The following is a 20771-nucleotide window of genomic DNA, read 5'->3' as shown; positions in this document are numbered from 1 at the left end:
GTGCCCATTCCTATTTGTTGTACAGAGTCTTGCCCATTCTCACCTGTCTTACAATATCTCACCCATTCCCACCTGTTGTACAGAGTCCCACCCATTACCACCTGTTGTAGTCTTGCCCAGTCCTACCTGCCATACAGATTTCCGCCCAATCTCACCTAGCTCACAGCATCCAATTAACTCTCACCTGTCTTGCACAGCCCCACCCGCTCTCACCTGTTTCAGAGTTCGTTCCATGTCGATGCCCTGATTCCAAGGAGCAGCCGGGTTGGCCAGACAGTCTCCGGCGTTTCCTCTGCGAGAGATGTCGATCTTCTGCCTGCGCAGATTACGAAACGCCTCCGCCATCACTAGCACACCATCGTATGTCAATGATGATGTGTACTGAGGAGATAAAAGGAATATTGTGTCTTTACTTCATTCATACTACATTACCCATGCTGCCTGTTCAAAATCACACATCAAGTAAAATGCAGAGCCATCTTAGTGCTTAAAGTAGATGTAAATGCAACAGAGAGGGCATTCTAGGTGAGTGCATTGATTATTGCCTCCGCCTGCTCGCTTGTAAGGCTGTATGCGTAATGCAGTGTGACATAAAACTGCAATGTAGCAACGCCGCTACTTGTTACTGGAAAAGCTATTTAGCTGTAAAGCAGTACAGAGATTGTTGCTACAGAGCAGTAAAGATTGCTGGGGAAAACGCATCGTTCTCTTTATGAGGTAACACCAGCACTAAGAAAAAACACTCAACCTCACCAACAATCAAAATGGATTTTCATCTGTTGTTATTTCCATAAACATATACAAAAGCATGGCTATTTGCATGAGTAAATCACCCCAATAAGACAGAACGAGCCTCAGTGGCTGGGTCTGCACTGACACCGGTCGTTATAAATGAACTTGATCAGCGGAAATCAAGATTTATGGTTCTAACAGAGGCATAATAACATCCAATTAACATTGAGGGAAAGACAGAAACAAACAACAATCATTAAAGGGGGAGTCAGCGAATGAGATGCAGAAAGTCAAGAGCGCGCAAGAGATGGAGATAGTCGAGGCTCTTGCCTGTAAAGTGTGCTCTAATGAACCCGTAAAGATTGGTCTGATGCTTCTCTGGTAATTTATAGCAGGGACTGCAGGATGGAAGTGCTAATCAATGGGAGTAGAGCAGGAGCTCCATGTTATCAACAAAGGGGAAAAGCAACGGTTTTGAGCTGAGCAGAGCACGATGAGGTGAGGTTATGCAGCACAAAATCGTCTTAGTGAATATATTTGACTTATTTTCTAGTTAAGCTGGTACTGTGCAAATATTTCACCTGTATTTGCAACTAAGAATAGATGTGTGCTAACTGTAAAATGTATTAAGGTGTACGTGTATGAATAAAAGTCCCTGTGTGCCCCTAAAAATTGAAAAAAATTAGTTGTATGAAATTTAAGTCATAAAAAAATCTTGATTTTGAAAATCTTAGTCTAAAAGGCTGTTCACACCTAGGACATATAAGCTTAATCCATATATAAAATCATAATTTATTTGGTACTTTCGATTCGGAGGTGGCTGTCCCGAACCCTAACCCCTGAATTTCAACTTTAGAGTCCATTTACCACAAAATGATGGGGCCTGTCTACTCACACCTTGTAGCTATGAGAGAGAGGGGCACAGGAATATTTTCTGATCATAAATGTATGGGTTTAGCTCAAATCAGTCTCAGCCAATAGACTAAAACACACTGTTTTGGTAGTGACATGGAAAATGTGGGACACATGCTTTAACATAAAGTTTCATAATTTACAAATCAATTCTAAAATATATATTTTTTTCCTTTTAAAAACAACAATGGAAAAAATACAAAAATTATTTCAGTATTATTTTCATAAGGTGAAATTTAGGTGTCGGGACAGCCACCTCCCAATTGAAAGTAACTGTAATGATGATTTTATATATAAATATGAGTATGGGTTTCAACAGATAATAGAAGGCTCTTAAAGGGATTGTTCACCACAAATGCTAATTTGATGTTTATCTGCTTACCCCCAGGGCATCCAAGATGTAGGTGACTCTGTTTCCTCAGCAGAACACAAACGAAGGTAAGCAGATAAACATCAAATTTTCATTTTTGGGTGAACTATCCCTTTAATAGAAATCTAAGATTTTAATACTTTTTAAAAAGTACACTTTTTAAATGTGTTTTTTGGTTGTGGGACAGCAGTTTGTATGGAGGATGAGAAATTACGTAAGTTTAAATAAATGAATAAATATGTAAATATGGTACAAAAAATGGTACAAAAATAGCACAATTAAAAATGACACTTTTGGCAAAATTATTTATTAATTCATGCATGCATATCTGCACTTGTTTATTTCAGCATTTAAATATTGATTTATTCATTTATTTATGTATTTCTACATTTATTTATTAATTTATTTATATATAGGTCAAAGACGTAAAGATGTCCACATCAAAAGAAAAAGATTTTATAAGTGTCTGAATAAAATGTCAAAATTTGTATGAAATAATGTTACATTGTCATTAAATGTAGCACGATATATTTATGTAAAAATTCAAACAGCATGCTTATTCTGACTTGTACATATTAAAATATATAAAAGAATAAGGCATCATATTGAAACTTCTTACTGACAAATGGGCAAAACCTAGGATAGTGGCAAATTTTAAAAACGTAGAATTACTAATTAATTCTAATATTGATTTTTGTTGTAAATATGCCTGACAAGGTTGTTACACTGATTGACATTTTAGTGGGTGTCTTCTGTAAATTAGGGGAAATGTATGATATTTATATTTTGCTCAGAAAACAAAAACAAAACTGCATTGAAATTAAATAGTAAACGTTTTAATATTTTTTTGGGGAAAACAACAATTTAAAGCAGTATTTCGCTTATTGTTTTTATGCCCATTTAATTTTTATTAATTTTTATATATGTTTTTTCTGTATTTTAATAATTTGTTAATGTTTTTGCTTTCATTGCATCCCTTTATAAAGGAAAAACACATCATTTAATACATTTTAATTGCACCCTAAATGTGAATCCATCTTTTGGAAAACTAAAATGGTATCCAAAAGATAACTTAAACATTTATTTTCTTGTAGGGAAAAATGTATGATATTTATTTTTTGCTCAGAAAAACTAAAATGCAAATAAATTAAACAGAAAACTTTAATATTTTTTTTGGAAAAACAAAAACAATTTAAAGCAGAATTACACTTGTTGCTTTTATGCTTAAACCCTTTTATGTCTTTGACCCAGATGTGTTTGTACATTTATTTATTTATTTCAGAAATAATTTAATTATGTGTTTGTACATTTATTTATTTATTTATTTATTTATTTATGTATTTGCACATTATACATTTTTCGTCCTCCATGATTTTGAATCATGATACACCAATTCTGTTGAATAGCATATATAATTTATTTTAATTCACCGTTTAATTTACGTCAAAGATGTAAAAGGGTTTAAGCATAAAAGCAACAAGTGTAATTCTGCTTTAAATTGTTTTTGTTTTTCCAAAAAAAATATTAAAGTTTTCTGTTTAATTTATTAGCAGTTTTGTTTTTGTTTTTCTGAGAAAATAAGGACAAGAAAATAAATGTTTAAGTTGTGTTTTAAAGATTGGGATATCATTTTAGTATTCTGTATTTTTTAATAATTTATAAAGGGATGCAATGAAAGCAAAAACATTAACAAAGAAAAACACATGATTTAATACATTTTAATTGCACCCTAACTGTGAACCCATCTCTTTGAAAACTAAAACATTATCCCAATCTTTAAAACACAACTCAAACATTTATTTCCCTGTATTTAGGCTTTCTTTTTTTCACGTGTTCCCCAACAGACGGGTTAAACGTGGCTCTGGCTGCGGTCTGTCATGGCTTAATTGACTCAGATATTGCCTGGGCAGCTGCTCCTTGAATCTCATTGGCCAAAGCTTGACGAAGAATGTGTCCTGTCACAGTTTGATTGGCTAAACATCTGTGACTGGAACTGTGCCACATGCGTCCGACAGGATTATCAGAGTTTCGCCCTGGTTTCATCCAACCTGCTATTTGCTGGCCGATTTAGAAACACGCTGTTTGAGTAGATAAGGAATTATTCTGCTAATGGATTCAATGGCGTTTAGCACAGATCTCTGAGCGTGTTTGCACTAATTCCTTTAGTGAATTGGATGCTGAAAAAAATAATGTGTGCAAATAGTGTGTGTTATTCTGGTTTATAGGTGTTTGCGTTTGTTTAATTATGTTGTAAATGTGTTTGCTTACCCTGGGTGGGCTTTCGGATCCTGGATACTCCCTCTGGTCTAGTTTGTTCCAGCGCTGCATTAGTTTGATCACCATCGCTTTGCTGAAATCCACCAATTGGAAGCCAGTTACGTTTGCTCCGCCGTGCATGAACCTCTCCAGAGAAATGTCCTTAAATCCCTGCCGGGAGAAAGACAGAAAGCAAACCAGAGTGAGAGCGAATGAAAGCGATTCATTTAAAAGATAAAGAGGTTTTGAGGCGGAGTGAGTTATAACATTTCGTAATATCCCAGATGCTGACGCTAACAAATGTCAACGTGGAATACGTTTAGGCCCAGCACAAAATAAGCAACGATAAATCACATGTAACAAAGTTCTGGTTCAGCAGTCCGTCATAGTCAAAGTCTCCGAAACCGAACAAGACTGCAAATTTCTTGATATTAACTAGCAGTTCGGATGAATTTATCATCCAGATTGAGTTTTACGGTTTCTGATTTTTGATTTATGGTTGCTAAGATGATCTGAGTGATGTTTAGATTGTTGCTATGTGGTTGCTAGAATGTTTGGGTGGTTGCTAGGCAGATTAATTAGAGAACAATACCTAGATACAAAAATTGTATTGTGAATTAAAATGTATTAAATTATATTAAATAAAAAAAATTCTTTACAATATATTAAATAGATTATATTAAATGAATTAAATTTTTATTATAAAAAATAGATACAAATGCATTAAAATTATATGAAATGCATTAAAATAAAATTAAGATACGTATGAATACATAAAATATATTAAGTTATTTAAAAGTAATTTTAAAAGTAATTATATTAAATGAAGTAATGTAAATTAAATATTTCAAAATAATAAGATACAATACATTAAAAATTAAAATGATATTAAAGGAATTAAAATGTATTTTATATGTACATTATTTACATATTTTTTAATTAATTAAAAATCATATAATGATTAAATTATAATAATGAATTTTAATAAACGATATATTAAAATATTAGAGAAAATGTGTTAAATTACATTATGAATTGAATTTAATTATATATTAAAAATGAGAAAGATACTTACAAATACATTAAAAACTTTTATGAAATAAATTATATTAAACAATTAATTAATTAAATATTTTTTAAAAATAGAGAAAGATCATTACAAATGCTACAAATATATATAAAAATGTATCTCGTGAATTGTAATGGATTAAATTACATTAAACAATTAATTAAAATTAATTATGTTTTAAAAAATTTAGAGAGATACTTACATATACATTACAATTGTATCAAATTAAGTAAAATGTATTAAATTACAATAAATATGGAATTAAAATAAATTATAGATTACAAAAAGTAGAAAGAAATGCTTACAAATACATTAAAATGCTATTGTATAAATTAAAATTCATTAAATTACATTAGTGAATTAAAATAATTTATATATTGAACAAATAGAGAAAGATACATAGATGCATTAAAAATTGTATTAAACAAATTGAAATTCATTACATTACATTACATTAAATAATGAATTTAAATTAATTATATACTTACAAATATAAAAACATTAAAAATTGTATTTACTGAATTAAAATGTAATTAATTACATATAATTAATTAATTTAAATTAATTATATATTAAAAATTAAAGAAAGATACTTACAAATACATTAAAAAGTATATTAAATGATTAATGTAATAAATAATAAATAAATTAAAATTTATTATATATTAAGAGTTTGAGAAAGATACCTACAAATGCATTACAAATTGAATGAAATGAATTAAAATTTATTAAATTACAATAAATAATGAAATTTAAGTATATATTTTAAAATTAGAGAAAGATACAAATACATAAAAAAATTTATGATTTTTTTTTAAATTCATCATATTACATTAAATAATAAATTAAAATGAATTATATTTTAAAAATAGAGAAAGATACTTACAAATACATAAATTGTATTAAATGAATTACAATTAATTAAATTACATAAAGTAATGAATTAAAATGAATTATATATTTAAAAAACAGTGAAAAGATACTTACAAATACATTAAAAATGGTATTAAATTAATTACAATTTATTAGATTAATATTAAATAATGAATTAAAATTAGTTATATATTTAAAAGATAAAGAACAGATACTTACTACATTAAAAATTGTATTAAATGAATTAAAATGTAATTACATTAAATAATGAATTAAAATTAATTACGTATTTAAAACAGAGAAAAGATGCTTACGAATACATTAAAATTGTAATAAATTAATTAAAATTAATTAGATTAATATTAAATAATGTATTAAAATTAGTTATATATTTAAAAGATAAAGAAAAGATACTTACAAATACATTTAAAATTGTATTAAATGAATTAAAATGTAATTACATTAAATAATGAATTAAAATTAATTACATATTTAAAACAGAGAAAAGATGCTTACAAATACATTAAAATTGTATTAAATTAATTAAAATTAATTAGATTAATATTAAATAATGTATTAAAATTAGTTATATATTTAAAAGATAAAGAAAAGATACTTACAAATACATTTAAAATTGTATTAAATGAATTAAAATGTAATTACATGAAATAATGAATTAAAATTAATTACATATTTAAAACAGAGAAAAGATGCTTACGAATACATTAAAATTGTAATAAATTAATTAAAATTAATTAGATTAATATTAAATAATGTATTAAAATTAGTTATATATTTAAAAGATAAAGAAAAGATACTTACAAATACATATTAAAAATTGTATTAAATGAATTAAAATGTAATTACATTAAATAATGAATTAAAATTAGTTACATATTTAAAACAGAGAAAAGATGCTTACGAATACATTAAAATTGTAATAAATTAATTAAAATTAATTAGATTAATATTAAATAATGTATTAAAATTAGTTATATATTTAAAAGATAAAGAAAAGATACTTACAAATACATTTAAAATTGTATTAAATGAATTAAAATGTAATTACATTAAATAATGAATTAAAATTAATTACATATTTAAAACAGAGAAAAGATGCTTACGAATACATTAAAATTGTAATAAATTAATTAAAATTAATTAGATTAATATTAAATAATGTATTAAAATTAGTTATATATTTAAAAGATAAAGAAAAGATACTTACAAATACATTTAAAATTGTATTAAATGAATTAAAATGTAATTACATGAAATAATGAATTAAAATTAATTACGTATTTAAAACAGAGAAAAGATGCTTACGAATACAGTAAAATTGTAATAAATTAATAAAAATTAATTAGATTAATATTAAATAATGTATTAAAATTAGTTATATATTTAAAAGATAAAGAAAAGATACTTACAAATACATTTAAAATTGTATTAAATGCATTAAAATGTATTAAATAATGAATTACAATTAATTATATATTAAAAAGTTAGAGAAAGACACCTACAAATGGATTAAAATTGCATGAAATAAATTAAAATTCATTAAATAACATTAAATAATACATTTTATTTAAATATATATTTAAATATATATATATATATAGTCTCTGTGAGATTCTGTGTGATTTTTATTTTTTCTCCATCTGTTTAGTCATCCAGCAGGTAAAATGCTGTGTCTGATCACTTAGTAAACCATGATTTGTAGAATCCTTCAAAAATGATATGAGGTATGTGCCAAAATGCAATGCGTTCTGGTTCTCTTCAGAAAAGCGAAGCTCAGTCACAGAGAATTACAGCCAGAGGACACGCCGTCCTCTACGTTTGTTGATTTGCTCCAGCGCTCCATCACTGGATAAAGCGGCGCCAGCACTCACCAGGTTAGCAATGATGTAGTGGTATCCTTTCACATGTTTGCCCACGCTCACAATCTGAGAAAGACACACAAATACAAGGAATGAGTGACTGTAAATACCACAGAGACTATTTTATTACACGCTTCAGCAGTTCAGCCTACAGATGTATTACCTATACTTGCAAAAGTCTATATGAGAAAGGATTTTTACATAGAAATATAAAGTTTAGCTTCCAAGACATTGTGTGCATTTCGGAATTGCCTTCCTGTCAATTTGAATTTGTATTAATGTGGCAAATAGGATGCAGAATTGCATTTTAAGTGTACATGCATGTAGAATTAAAATGAAAACATTGATTTTTCTCCATTAATGAATTGATGGTATAATCTGCGTTATTTTATCTCATTTCCCATTATTCTGCAAACTCTGTATCAATTAGAGAATTAGAGAAGACTTTTTTTTTATTGGAGGAAGTGTTATTATGGATTATGGACTAGCCAGAAGCCATTGAAGTGAAAAAGTTCAAAAAGTTAAAATTGTAGTATTTAATTTAATACATTGTAATTCATTTAATACATTTTTTAATGTATTTGTAAGTATCTATTTTTAAATGTATAATTAATTTCATATAATTGTATGTATTTATAAGTATCATTCTCTAGTTGTTAAATATAACATTTATTAAAATTAATAATATTATTTTTATAATGGTAAGAATTTTTATTAATTTAATACTTTGTTAATGTATTTGTATCTTTCTCTAATTTTTAAATATAAAATTTATTAAAATGCATTATTATAATTTTAATCATTTTAATTCATTTAATATAATGCATTTAATATAATTTTAATGTATTTGTAAGTACCTCTGATTATTTTTTACTATATAATTTACTAAAATACTATATAACTATAAAATAATTAATTTAATATCGTCTATTATAAAACATTTAATTCAATCTATGTATGATTTATATCTAATGTAATGAATTTTAATTAATTTAAAATTTTAATTTTATTTTATTTTATAATTTTTACATGTAGAATTTATTTTACATGAATATAAATATATAATTTCATCTATTTAATTTAATGTAATTTTATAACAACATTTCATGTATTTGTAAGTATTTTTCTCTAATTTTTAAATATAAAATGTAAAAAGTGAAATAAAATAATTGCTGTTTAAATGGCATCCCAGCAAACACAGAACGTTCCCATATGGTTCCCATTTGGTTATTTTTTTCGGGAACCAAATGAGAACGTTCCCAGAACGTTCCCTGTAGGTTCCCAGAACGTTCCCCTAACCTAAAGGGAACGTTCTAGTTACGTAAAGAAAACTTTCCTGGCTAACCAATAGGGAACGTTCTGGGAACCAAAAACTAACGTTCCCAGAACGTTCTGGGAACCAAAAATTGTTAGCTGGGATGTGTTTATCTTTATTAAACTGTCTTTTTGTCAGTTATTAAACATTCCTTTAACATTACACTATTCCTTAATTTAACTTAATGAATTGCACTTCGAGTGGATTAATATCAATTGAAGCATTGCTAGTATTAATGTAAAGTGATTTTGCATTTTGCAGCATATTAAAAAAAACATGCATTCCATGGACAGAGTTGGGGTGGGGGGGTTGGTGGGTGTGGTTCAGGGGATGGGGTGGAGTCATAGGTCCCCACCAATGTCCAGAGCAAATCTACGCCCTTGCCTCAGGGTGAGTGCATTTTTAGCCATTTTTATTTATTGGCTGACCTATTCCTTTAAGTAAGAATTCTTGTTCAAATAATGTGTTTTTAAATCAAAATGTAACAATGCACCATATCTTCTTCTGGATGTGTGTATCTGGAATCGGTGTAAGATCAGCGGCCGCTGTTGCCAGATCCACATCTGCTGGATGAACACGCTGGCAGGACTGGCAGGGCATGTAGAGAGAACATTCTGTTGATGTTGTACCTGACTATGTCCAACTGCGCGACTGTCTGTCTGTCTATGTGTGTGTGTGAGAGAGAGTGTGTGTCTGGTTGTATTTGCCAAGTCTGCTGTCAGGCTGATAGATGGGCATCTCGGAGGTCTGCCTGAGGAACAGACGGACCATGCAACAATCAAACACGCCCCGCAATCGCAGAGTTCATAGATCAGACGTACAGAGAGCTGAGCTGTGACTCCTTCTGCTGCTCGTGTTGAACATCATTACCACACAAGAACCTTGGAGCTGTTACACATTAGCACTACACTAGCACTTTGTACACTAGCACTCGAATGTTTGGAGATTTTTGAAACATTTTTGAAAGAAGTCTTAAAAATACAGTAAAAAGGTAATATTGAGAAATATTATTACAGCTTAAAATAGCTTTTTTTACTTTTCTGTTTGTGGAGGCAAAGTTGTCATTCTAAAAATATATTAAATGAATTGTAAAAGTGTTTTATATGATAAAATAAATTAAAAATATTAAAAAGAGATCAGCTTAAGTACACATGTATACATTTAGTATTAAAAATAATTATTACTGTAATTTTTTCTTCTTCTAATAATTATTAATTAATAAATTATTAATAAATATATTTATTGATTTTTATAAGTCTCTTACGCTCACCAAAGCTCAGTAATATTGTGAAATCTGTTTTTATTGCAATAAATGATTAATTAAAAAAATAATTATATTTAATGAATTGTATTAAATTAATACAATTTAAATGAATAAATTTTTTTATTATTTTAAATTATATTAATTTTTTTTAATAAATAAAAATTAATTAGGATTATTTTCTAATGATTTGCTGTATTAAAATAAAATATATATTTAAGCAAAATACTTTAACATATAAAAATACTGTATTATATATGATATAATATAATAATTATTGTAAACTAATAAAAATTATATATGTATTGATTTTTGATAGAAGTCTCTGACGCTTACCAAAGCTGCATTTATTTGATCAAAAATAGTAAAAACACTAATATTGTGAAATCAGTTTTTATTGCAATAAATATTAAAATGTAATTTATTTCTGTGATGGCAGGGATGTTTTATGTGAATAAAAAAAATTAATTAACAAAATTTAATGGAATAAATTAATTATATTAAATTAATAAAAACATTCAATATTATTTTAAATGAATTGCTATATTAAAATAAAATGTATATTTAAAAAATAAATGAATAAATATATTTAGACACTTATATTAATGTATGAATTTTAATATAAAAAGAAATAATTATATAATAATTGTTGTAAATTTAGTAATAAATATATTTAATGATTTTTAAAGAAATCTCTTGCGCTCACCAAAGATGCATTTATTTGATCAAAAATACAGTATAAACGGTAATATTGTGAAATATTATTGCAATTAGAACATCTGTTTTTATTGCAATAAATATTAAATTGTAATTTATTTATGTGATGGCAGGGATGTTTTATATGAATAAAAATTCATTTCAATTATATTAAATTAGTTATATTGAACTAATATTTTTAAAATAAAAATTCATTAAGATTATTTTAATTGCTATATTAAAATAAAATGTATATTTAATTAAGAAATGAATAAATGTATATATTTAGACATTTTTTAAAATGTATGAATTTCAATATAACAAAATAATTAGTACTTTATTCTATATTATATAATAATTATTGTAAATTAGTAATAAATATATTTATCTTATGTTCACCAAAGCTGAATTTATTTGATCTAAAATACAGTAAAAACAGTAATTTTGTAAAATATTATTACAATTTAGAGCATCTGTTTTTATCACAGTAAACATTTTACATTTTATAAACAATTTAAAATAAATATTAAAATATTTTATCATAAATAATAATTCTTAAATTAATAATAAATTATTGTTGTTGTTTTTTTCTTCTGAAGAACATCTAATTTGTGCTTGTAAAGTTTGCCCCCAAAAGCTTTTGGAATTTTAATTTTTAATTGAAATTTTATTTTTCAAGATTCACTGATGAATAGAAAGTTCAAAAGAATGGCATTTATTTGAAATCTTTTCTAACATTATAAATGTTTTTACTGTCACTTTTCTTCAATTTAATGCATCCTTGCTGAATAAAAGCATTAATTTCTTTCAAAAACCTTGTTGACATCAGTGCTTGTAAAGCTTGCCAAAAAAAAAAAAAAAAACACATTTAAGACAGAATATCCTAAAAACATTTTTTCTGATTAATATTTTTGTGGAAACTGATGCATTTTATTTTTTCATTTTTTTTTAAATGAATAAAAAGTTCAAAGAACAGCATTTATTTGAAACAGAAATCTTTTCTAACATTATAAATGTCTTTACTGTCACTTTTAATCAATTTAATGCATCCTTGCTGAATAAAAGCATTAATTTCTTTCAAAAAGCATTTAATTTTTACAGTATTCTTGCTCTTGTTGTTGTTGACATCAGTATTAAAATGTGCTTGTAAAGTTTGCCAAAAACGTAAGAAATTCCTAAAAACAGTTTTTCTGATAAATATTTTTGTGAAAGCTGTGATGCAATTTATTTTTTAGGATTTTTATGAATAGAAAGTTCAAAAGAACAGCATTTATTTGAAATGGAAATCTTTTCTAACATAATAAATGTCTTTACTGTCACTTTTAATCAGTTTAATGCATCCTTTCTGAATAAAAGCATTAATTTCTTAAAAAAAAACATTAAATGTCCATGTAACTTTTGCTTGTAAAGCTTGCCAAAAAAACTTTTAAGAATGAAATTCCTAAAAACAGTTTTTCTGATAAATATTTTTGTGAAAGCTGTGATGCAATTTATTTTTTTTAGGATTTTTATGAACAGAAAGTTCAAAAGAACATAATTTATTTGAAATGGAAATCTTTTCTAACATAATAAATGTCTTTACTGACACTTTTAATCAGTTTAATGCATCCTTTCTGAATAAAAGCATTAATTTCTTAAAAAAAAAACATTAAATGTCCATGTAACTTTTGCTTGTAAAGCTTGCCAAAAAAAAACTTTTAAGAATGAAATTCCTAAAAACAGTTTTTCTGATAAATATTTTTGTCAAAGCTGTGATGCATTTTATTTTTTAGGATTTTTATGAATAGAAAGTTCAAAAGAACATAATTTATTTGAAATGGAAATCTTTTCTAACATAATAAATGTCTTTACTGACACTTTTAATCAGTTTAATGCATCCTTTCTGAATAAAAGCATTAATTTCTTAAAAAAAAACCATTAAATGTCCATGTAACTTTTGCTTGTAAAGCTTGCCCAAAAAAAACTTTTAAGAATGAAATTCCTAAAAACAGTTTTTCTGATAAATATTTTTGTGAAAGCTGTGATGCATTTTATTTTTTTTTTAGGATTTTTATGAATAGAAAGTTCAAAAGAACAGCATTTATTTAAAATGGAAATCTTTTCTAACATAATAAATGTCTTTACTGACACTTTTAATCAGTTTAATGCATCCTTTCTGAATAAAAGCATTAATTTCTTAAAAAAAAACATTAAATGTCCATGTAACTTTTGCTTGTAAAGCTTGCCAAAAAAACTTTTAAGAATGAAATTCCTAAAAACAGTTTTTCTGATAAATATTTTTGTGAAAGCTGTGATGCAATTTATTTTTTTTAGGATTTTTATGAACAGAAAGTTCAAAAGAACATAATTTATTTGAAATGGAAATCTTTTCTAACATAATAAATGTCTTTACTGACACTTTTAATCAGTTTAATGCATCCTTTCTGAATAAAAGCATTAATTTCTTAAAAAAAAAACATTAAATGTCCATGTAACTTTTGCTTGTAAAGCTTGCCAAAAAAAAACTTTTAAGAATGAAATTCCTAAAAACAGTTTTTCTGATAAATATTTTTGTCAAAGCTGTGATGCATTTTATTTTTTAGGATTTTTATGAATAGAAAGTTCAAAAGAACATAATTTATTTGAAATGGAAATCTTTTCTAACATAATAAATGTCTTTACTGACACTTTTAATCAGTTTAATGCATCCTTTCTGAATAAAAGCATTAATTTCTTAAAAAAAAACCATTAAATGTCCATGTAACTTTTGCTTGTAAAGCTTGCCCAAAAAAAACTTTTAAGAATGAAATTCCTAAAAACAGTTTTTCTGATAAATATTTTTGTGAAAGCTGTGATGCATTTTATTTTTTTTTTAGGATTTTTATGAATAGAAAGTTCAAAAGAACAGCATTTATTTAAAATGGAAATCTTTTCTAACATAATAAATGTCTTTACTGACACTTTTATTCAGTTTAATGCATCCTTTCTGAATAAAAGCATTAATTTCTTAAAAAAAAAACATTAAATGTCCATGTAACTTTTGCTTGTAAAGCTTGCCAAAAAAAAATTTTAAGAATGAAATTCCTAAAAACAGTTTTTCTGATAAATATTTTTGTCAAAGCTGTGATGCATTTTATTTTTTAGGATTTTTATGAATAGAAAGTTCAAAAGAACATAATTTATTTGAAATGGAAATCTTTTCTAACATAATAAATGTCTTTACTGACACTTTTAATCAGTTTAATGCATCCTTTCTGAATAAAAGCATTAATTTCTTTAAAAAAAACATTAAATGTCCATGTAAATTTTGCTTGTAAAGCTTGCCAAAAAAAAACTTTTAAGAATGAAATTCCTAAAAACAGTTTTTCTGATAAATATTTTTGTCAAAGCTGTGATGCATTTTATTTTTTAGGATTTTTATGAATAGAAAGTTCAAAAGAACATAATTTATTTGAAATGGAAATCTTTTCTAACATAAGAAATGTCTTTACTGTCACTTTTAATCAGTTTAATGCATCCTTTCTGAATAAAAGCATTAATTTCTTAAAAAAAAAACATTAAATGTCCATGTAACTTTTGCTTGTAAAGCTTGCCAAAAAAAACTTTTAAGAATGAAATTCCTAAAAACAGTTTTTCTGATAAATATTTTTGTGAAAGCTGTGATGCATTTTATTTTTTTTTTAGGATTTTTATGAATAGAAAGTTCAAAAGAACAGCATTTATTTAAAATGGAAATCTTTTCTAACATAATAAATGTCTTTACTGACACTTTTATTCAGTTTAATGCATCCTTTCTGAATAAAAGCATTAATTTCTTTAAAAAAAAAACATTAAATGTCCATGTAACTTTTGCTTGTAAAGCTTGCCAAAAAAAAACTTTTAAGAATGAAATTCCTAAAAACAGTTTTTCTGATAAATATTTTTGTGAAAGCTGTGATGCATTTTTATTTTTTAGGATTTTTATGAATAGAAAGTTCAAAAGAACATAATTTATTTGAAATGGAAATCTTTTCTAACATAATAAATGTCTTTACTGACACTTTTAATCAGTTTAATGCATCCTTTCTGAATAAAAGCAATAATTTCTTTAAAAAAAAAAAAAAACATTACATTTTTACAGTATTCTTGCATTATTGTTGACATCAGTATTAAAAATGCCACTAAACTAGCCGTTTAATTAACTTGCTCAGTAAGGTTCTTGTCAAACTACTTGGTCATGGTGGTTTTTGAGCAGATTGACCTGCATTAAGTTGTTTTGACTGTTTGTATGTGAGATGTTGATTCCGGCTCAGGTCACTGTGACGAGTCTGTTTCAGGCTGTTCTCATCTCTGTCTCTCTGTACATCATGTTATTGTGAGTTTGATTGCACCTGACAGACAGAGCGTGCTCATATTCGGAGAGGAACAGCGAGAAGCTCCGCAGGCGGGAGGAGGGATCAGAGCGAGTCACCGACAAAATAACAAATCGCAGGCCAGAAGGGAAGCGCTGATCGTTCGTCTCGCTCTGCGATTCCCTCCGGCTCGCCGTGATTTGTGTTTCTATGCTTTTCCTTTAAAGGTGCTGTAAGCGATTTCATATTTTGGAATGCCACGCATTAAATGTGGCTGCTACCTGACGGATATTACTGGAATGGGTTTGCGCGGCTGGCGCTGTGACAGTAATACAGCAAACAGCAAAAAAAATGAGTTAGGATGGCAGACCAGGGCTTTTTTAGCTAATGAGAAATACTCTCTGCTTGTCAATCATTGTGCACCTTCAGGGTCATTGTACATTGACATTTTTTAAAGGTTTTGGAGGAGTTCTGTGAGTGTTTGCAAATCAATCAAGTGTAATACTACTTTAAATTGTTGTTGTTTTTCCTAAAAAATATTTAAAAGTTTTCTATTTAAATTCGTTGCATTTATGTTTTTCTGAGCAAAAAATAATTCTCTAATTTACAGAAGATGCCCACTAAAATGTCAATTAGTGTAACAATCTTGTCAGGCATATTTACTACAAAAATCAATATTAAAAGATTAATTACTTTCACCCTAAATAGTAATTAGTTGTAATTCTACATTTGTAAAATTGCCAGTATCCTAGGTTTTGTCCATTTGTCAGTAAGAATTTTTTACTCATTTAAAACACAAAATATAATATGCTCCCTTATTTTTTTGTATATCTTAATATGTACATGTCAGAATAAGCATGTTGTTTGAATTTTTACATAAATTTTGTTACAACTTTATTTCAACCAAATTTTGACATTTTATTTTCCGAAAACGTATTTGAAACCTTAAAAGTAGACATTTTGCTTACATTCAATGTGCTTTTAACGTCTTTCACCCATGCATGTATATATGTGTGTGCATATGTTTTATTTTATATATATATATGTGCATATATGTATATATGTGTGTGTGTATATGTGTGCGTGTTATAATTTTTATGTATATTTTGTATTGAAATATTTACAAATATTTAAAATATTGGTAACACTTTACAATAAGGTTCATTAGTTAACATTAGTTACTCACAGTACTATACAGTTTTATAAAAAAAATTAAATAAATGTTTAAATGTTGCATGTTAAAAATGATTTAAATACAGTTATTTATAAATATAGTTTTAAACATTGAAGCACAATTATAAATATTGTAGAATAATTTTAAAGTCAGTTAGAAAAACTGCTTAAAACACAGTACTATATATAGCTTTATAATTTTTTATAAATATCTATTTTTAAAATATCTAATTTATTTAAAACGTTCTTTTAATAAATATACATTTAATATACAAAAATAAATTCTATAAAAATATTGTAGAATAGTTTCAAAGTCAGTTAGCAGCACTATATATACAGTATTTTTATGTTTTAAAATATATATATATTTAAATTTTTTTAAAAATTTAAATTGAATAATTTCAAAGTCAACATGAAATGACACTCCTAACCCAATTTATTCCATAATGTAATGTATTTCTGTGTAATAGAATGTTCCACAATTTTATCCAGTGCTATATAGTTTTATAAATTTTTAAAATATATTTTTAAATGTTGAAATATTTGAAATGATTTAAATAAGGGTATTTATAAATATAGTTTTAAACATTTGTAGAATTTAAAAAGATTTTTTTTAAAAATATTTAAATATATATATATATATATATATATATATATATGTGTGTGTATATATATATATATGTATATGTATATATGTATATGTATGTGTGTGTATATGTATAAATAGTATTTAAATATTTAAAAAATTTTAATTGAATAATTTCAAAGTCAACATGAAATGGCACTCCCAACCCAATTTTTTCCATAATGTAACATATTTCTGTGTAAAAGAATATTCCACAATTTTATCCATTGCGCTCAACCAAGATTGTTTATTAAGAAAGCAAATGTGCTTCATTCTGAATTCGTGTTGGCGTTCATATTTTACTTTGCCGCAGGCGTCATCCTCACCTGTTCCAGAATGTTCTGGAGTCGCTCCGCCTCGAGGTCGATGACGAACTTCTTCTCCTGTCGCCGGTCCAGGTCTTCCAGCAGTCTCCTGTAACTGGCGTCATTGAAGTTCTCCACACAGATGGCGCTCACCTGCCAGCCGTTCTGACCCGCCTTCTCCATGATGGCCTGCAGGATGGCGTATCCTAGCAACAAACACAACAAAACACTGATGCCACTGTTTACCTAAATGTGAGTATAATACAGATTTTTATATTCGTGGATCTCTGTTATATCAGCGGTCAGATTGAACAGAACGCGAACAGAGACAAACAAGCTGTGTCTCATTTCAGAGGCTGCGTCCTCTGGAGGTCGCATTTGTAGGCTGCATACGTCATCAAGGATGTCTTATTTAAGATGAGACACTGCAGGCAAAAACACTGTTTTTTATGCACCTGGCAAGTTTGAAATTTTTTCATAAAGAGTTTTTTCAGACTAGTGGAAAGAAAACACCTAAAGACACCGTTAAGTGTTTCTTTTATAGCACTTTATCTACAGGTCCTTCTCAGCATATTGTGATAAAGTTCATTATTTTCTGTAATGTACTGATAAACATTAGACTTTCATATATTTTAGATTCATTACACACATTTGAAAGTAGTTCTAGCCTTTTATTGTTTTAATATGGATGATTTTGGCATACAGCTCATGAAAACCCAAAATTCCTATCTCAAAATCATCCAGAGTGTTGGGTCTTGCGTCTCTCAACTTTCTCTTCACAATATCCCACAGATTCTCTATGGGGTTCAGGTCAGGAGAGTTGGCAGGCCAATTGAGCACAGTAATACCATGGTCAGTGAACCATTTACCAGTGGTTTTGGCACTGTGAGCAGGTGCCAGGTCGTGCTGAAAAATGAAATCTTCATCTCCATAAAGCTTTTCAGCAGATGGAAGCATGAAGTGCTCCAAAATCTCCTGATAGCTAGCTGCATTGACCCTGCCCTTGATAAAACACAGTGGACCAAAGTACTTTTTTCGGATGAAAGCAAATTTTGCATGTCATTCGGAAATCAAGGTGCCAGAGTCTGGAGGAAGACTGGAGAGGGAAAGAGAGGGAAATGCCAAAATGTCTGAAGTCCAGTGTCAAGTACCCACAGTCAGTGATGGTCTGGGGTGCCATGTCAGCTGCTGGTGTTGGTCCACTGTGTTTTATCAAGGGCAGGGTCAATGCAGCTAGCTATCAGGAGATTTTGGAGCACTTCATGCTTCCATCTGCTGAAAAGCTTTATGGAGATGAAGATTTCATTTTTCAGCACGACCTGGCACCTGCTCACAGTGCCAAAACCACTGGTAAATGGTTCACTGACCATGGTATTACTGTGCTCAATTGGCCTGCCAACTCTCCTGACCTGAACCCCATAGAGAATCTGTGGGATATTGTGAAGAGAAAGTTGAGAGACGCAAGACTAGGGTTGGGAATCGAAAATCGATTCCGATTCTGGAATCGGATACTTAAGATAAAGAATCGGAATACTTGTTATAATATTAAAATTTCGATTCCTCGTTTCGATTCCTGGTTGCATTTTTTCCATCTAGTGATCTGCCAGGACCTTCCGCGCGTGCAATCTGCCAGGACTTTACGTGGTAATGTAAACATCAGTCGAAAAGATGGATCACGGTAAGCGTTTAAAAGTGTGTCTACGCTTTGTAAAAACCGAAGACAAATCTACCGCTGCACGCAAACTTCATCTTAGAGATCTGCAAGGGACGGATTTTAGTCCTGCGCCCGCCCACTCCAGAAGGAATATATGTTATTTCGTCCCGCAAAAGCCCACATAAAAGTCACTTATACCCCCGCGGGAAGACAGGTATCTACTTTATCTCTTGGCTGCATGAAACAAGCCCTCCCGTAATGTAAAGGCAAAGATGACCAGAGTAATAGTAACGAACTCGCGCGTGCCTAATGTATTCATTCTTGTATATCGGAGTCGTACATTAGGCACGCATAAGTCCGCTGTTGATTCACAAACTATTCATGCTTTCGGTGCTCTGATCCATAGTATTTTTGCGTGAAATTTCAAAATATTTGCATAGTTTTCAAAATGAATGTCCTGTGAGTTTTTTATAATGAATGCTTACCCATAGAGGTGGATCTTGTAAGGGTCAGTGGTGTTTAAGCACATATGAGCACCAGCATAAACAGATTTACAATGTATTTACTGTATTTTTCATTTATATGTTTATTTTATAATAAATACAAACAGTAGATATTCAGTCACTTAAGAAAGAGTACTCTGAAGTTGTGAAGAATGTCTGAATTAAATAATTTAGGTGCTTTAAATCTGTATGTGTGTATTCATGTTAAAAAGTTAGAGCAGAGGATTTTCTTTTAAATTCAAAAGTATAGCTTTAATTTAAAGTTTGTTTGATTTTTTTTTTATAACATGCAGGAGAAAAATAAAAAGGCAAAACTAATGTTTAGGTTAATAAAAAAGGTTAAAAAATAAACACCTTTAGAGGAAATGTCAGGCATAGGGGGGCCTTGCAAAACTGACCCGAGAAGAAGGGGGACCTGATATAAAAAAGGTTGAGAACCCCTGTAATAAAATAATATGTTGCAAGCTAGCACTGAAAATAAACATGTTTAATATATTAATGTTTGACTTTTGTGTTTGTTGTTGTTTTTTTTTTTTACTAAATCGGAATCGAAACTGGGAATCGAAAAGAATCGGAATCGATAAGTGGAATCGGAATCGGAATCGAAATCGATAAAATTCAAACGATACCCAACCCTACGCAAGACCCAACACTCTGGATGATTTTGAGATAGGAATTTTGGGTTTTCATGAGCTGTATGCCAAAATCATCAATATTAAACAAAAAAAGGCTAGAACTACTTTCAGTTGTGTGTAATGAATCTAAAATATATGAAAGTCTAATGTTTATCAGTACATTACAGAAAATAATGAACTATCACAATATGCTAATTTTTTG

General features: G+C 28.1%; 1 protein-coding gene across 1 annotated transcript in view; it reads right to left on the bottom strand.

Annotated features, from left to right (window-relative positions):
- The window catches only part of gria4a (glutamate receptor, ionotropic, AMPA 4a), a 103153-nt gene that overhangs the window by 69235 nt on the left and 13147 nt on the right, over positions 1-20771 (bottom strand). Inside the window, exons 2-5 of the mRNA XM_073818285.1 lie at positions 17799-17983; positions 8105-8158; positions 4283-4441; positions 214-381 (exon numbers count right to left, since the gene is read on the bottom strand). Of these exons, the coding sequence (XP_073674386.1) occupies positions 214-381; positions 4283-4441; positions 8105-8158; positions 17799-17983 (566 nt within the window). The remainder of the gene's footprint in view (positions 1-213; positions 382-4282; positions 4442-8104; positions 8159-17798; positions 17984-20771) is intronic.

Source organism: Garra rufa, chromosome 14 (assembly GCF_049309525.1).
Source record: "Garra rufa chromosome 14, GarRuf1.0, whole genome shotgun sequence".
NCBI lineage: Eukaryota > Metazoa > Chordata > Actinopteri > Cypriniformes > Cyprinidae > Garra > Garra rufa.
The sequence above is the reverse complement of the archived record's forward strand: the minus strand, read 5'-3'. Positions and strand labels throughout refer to the sequence as shown.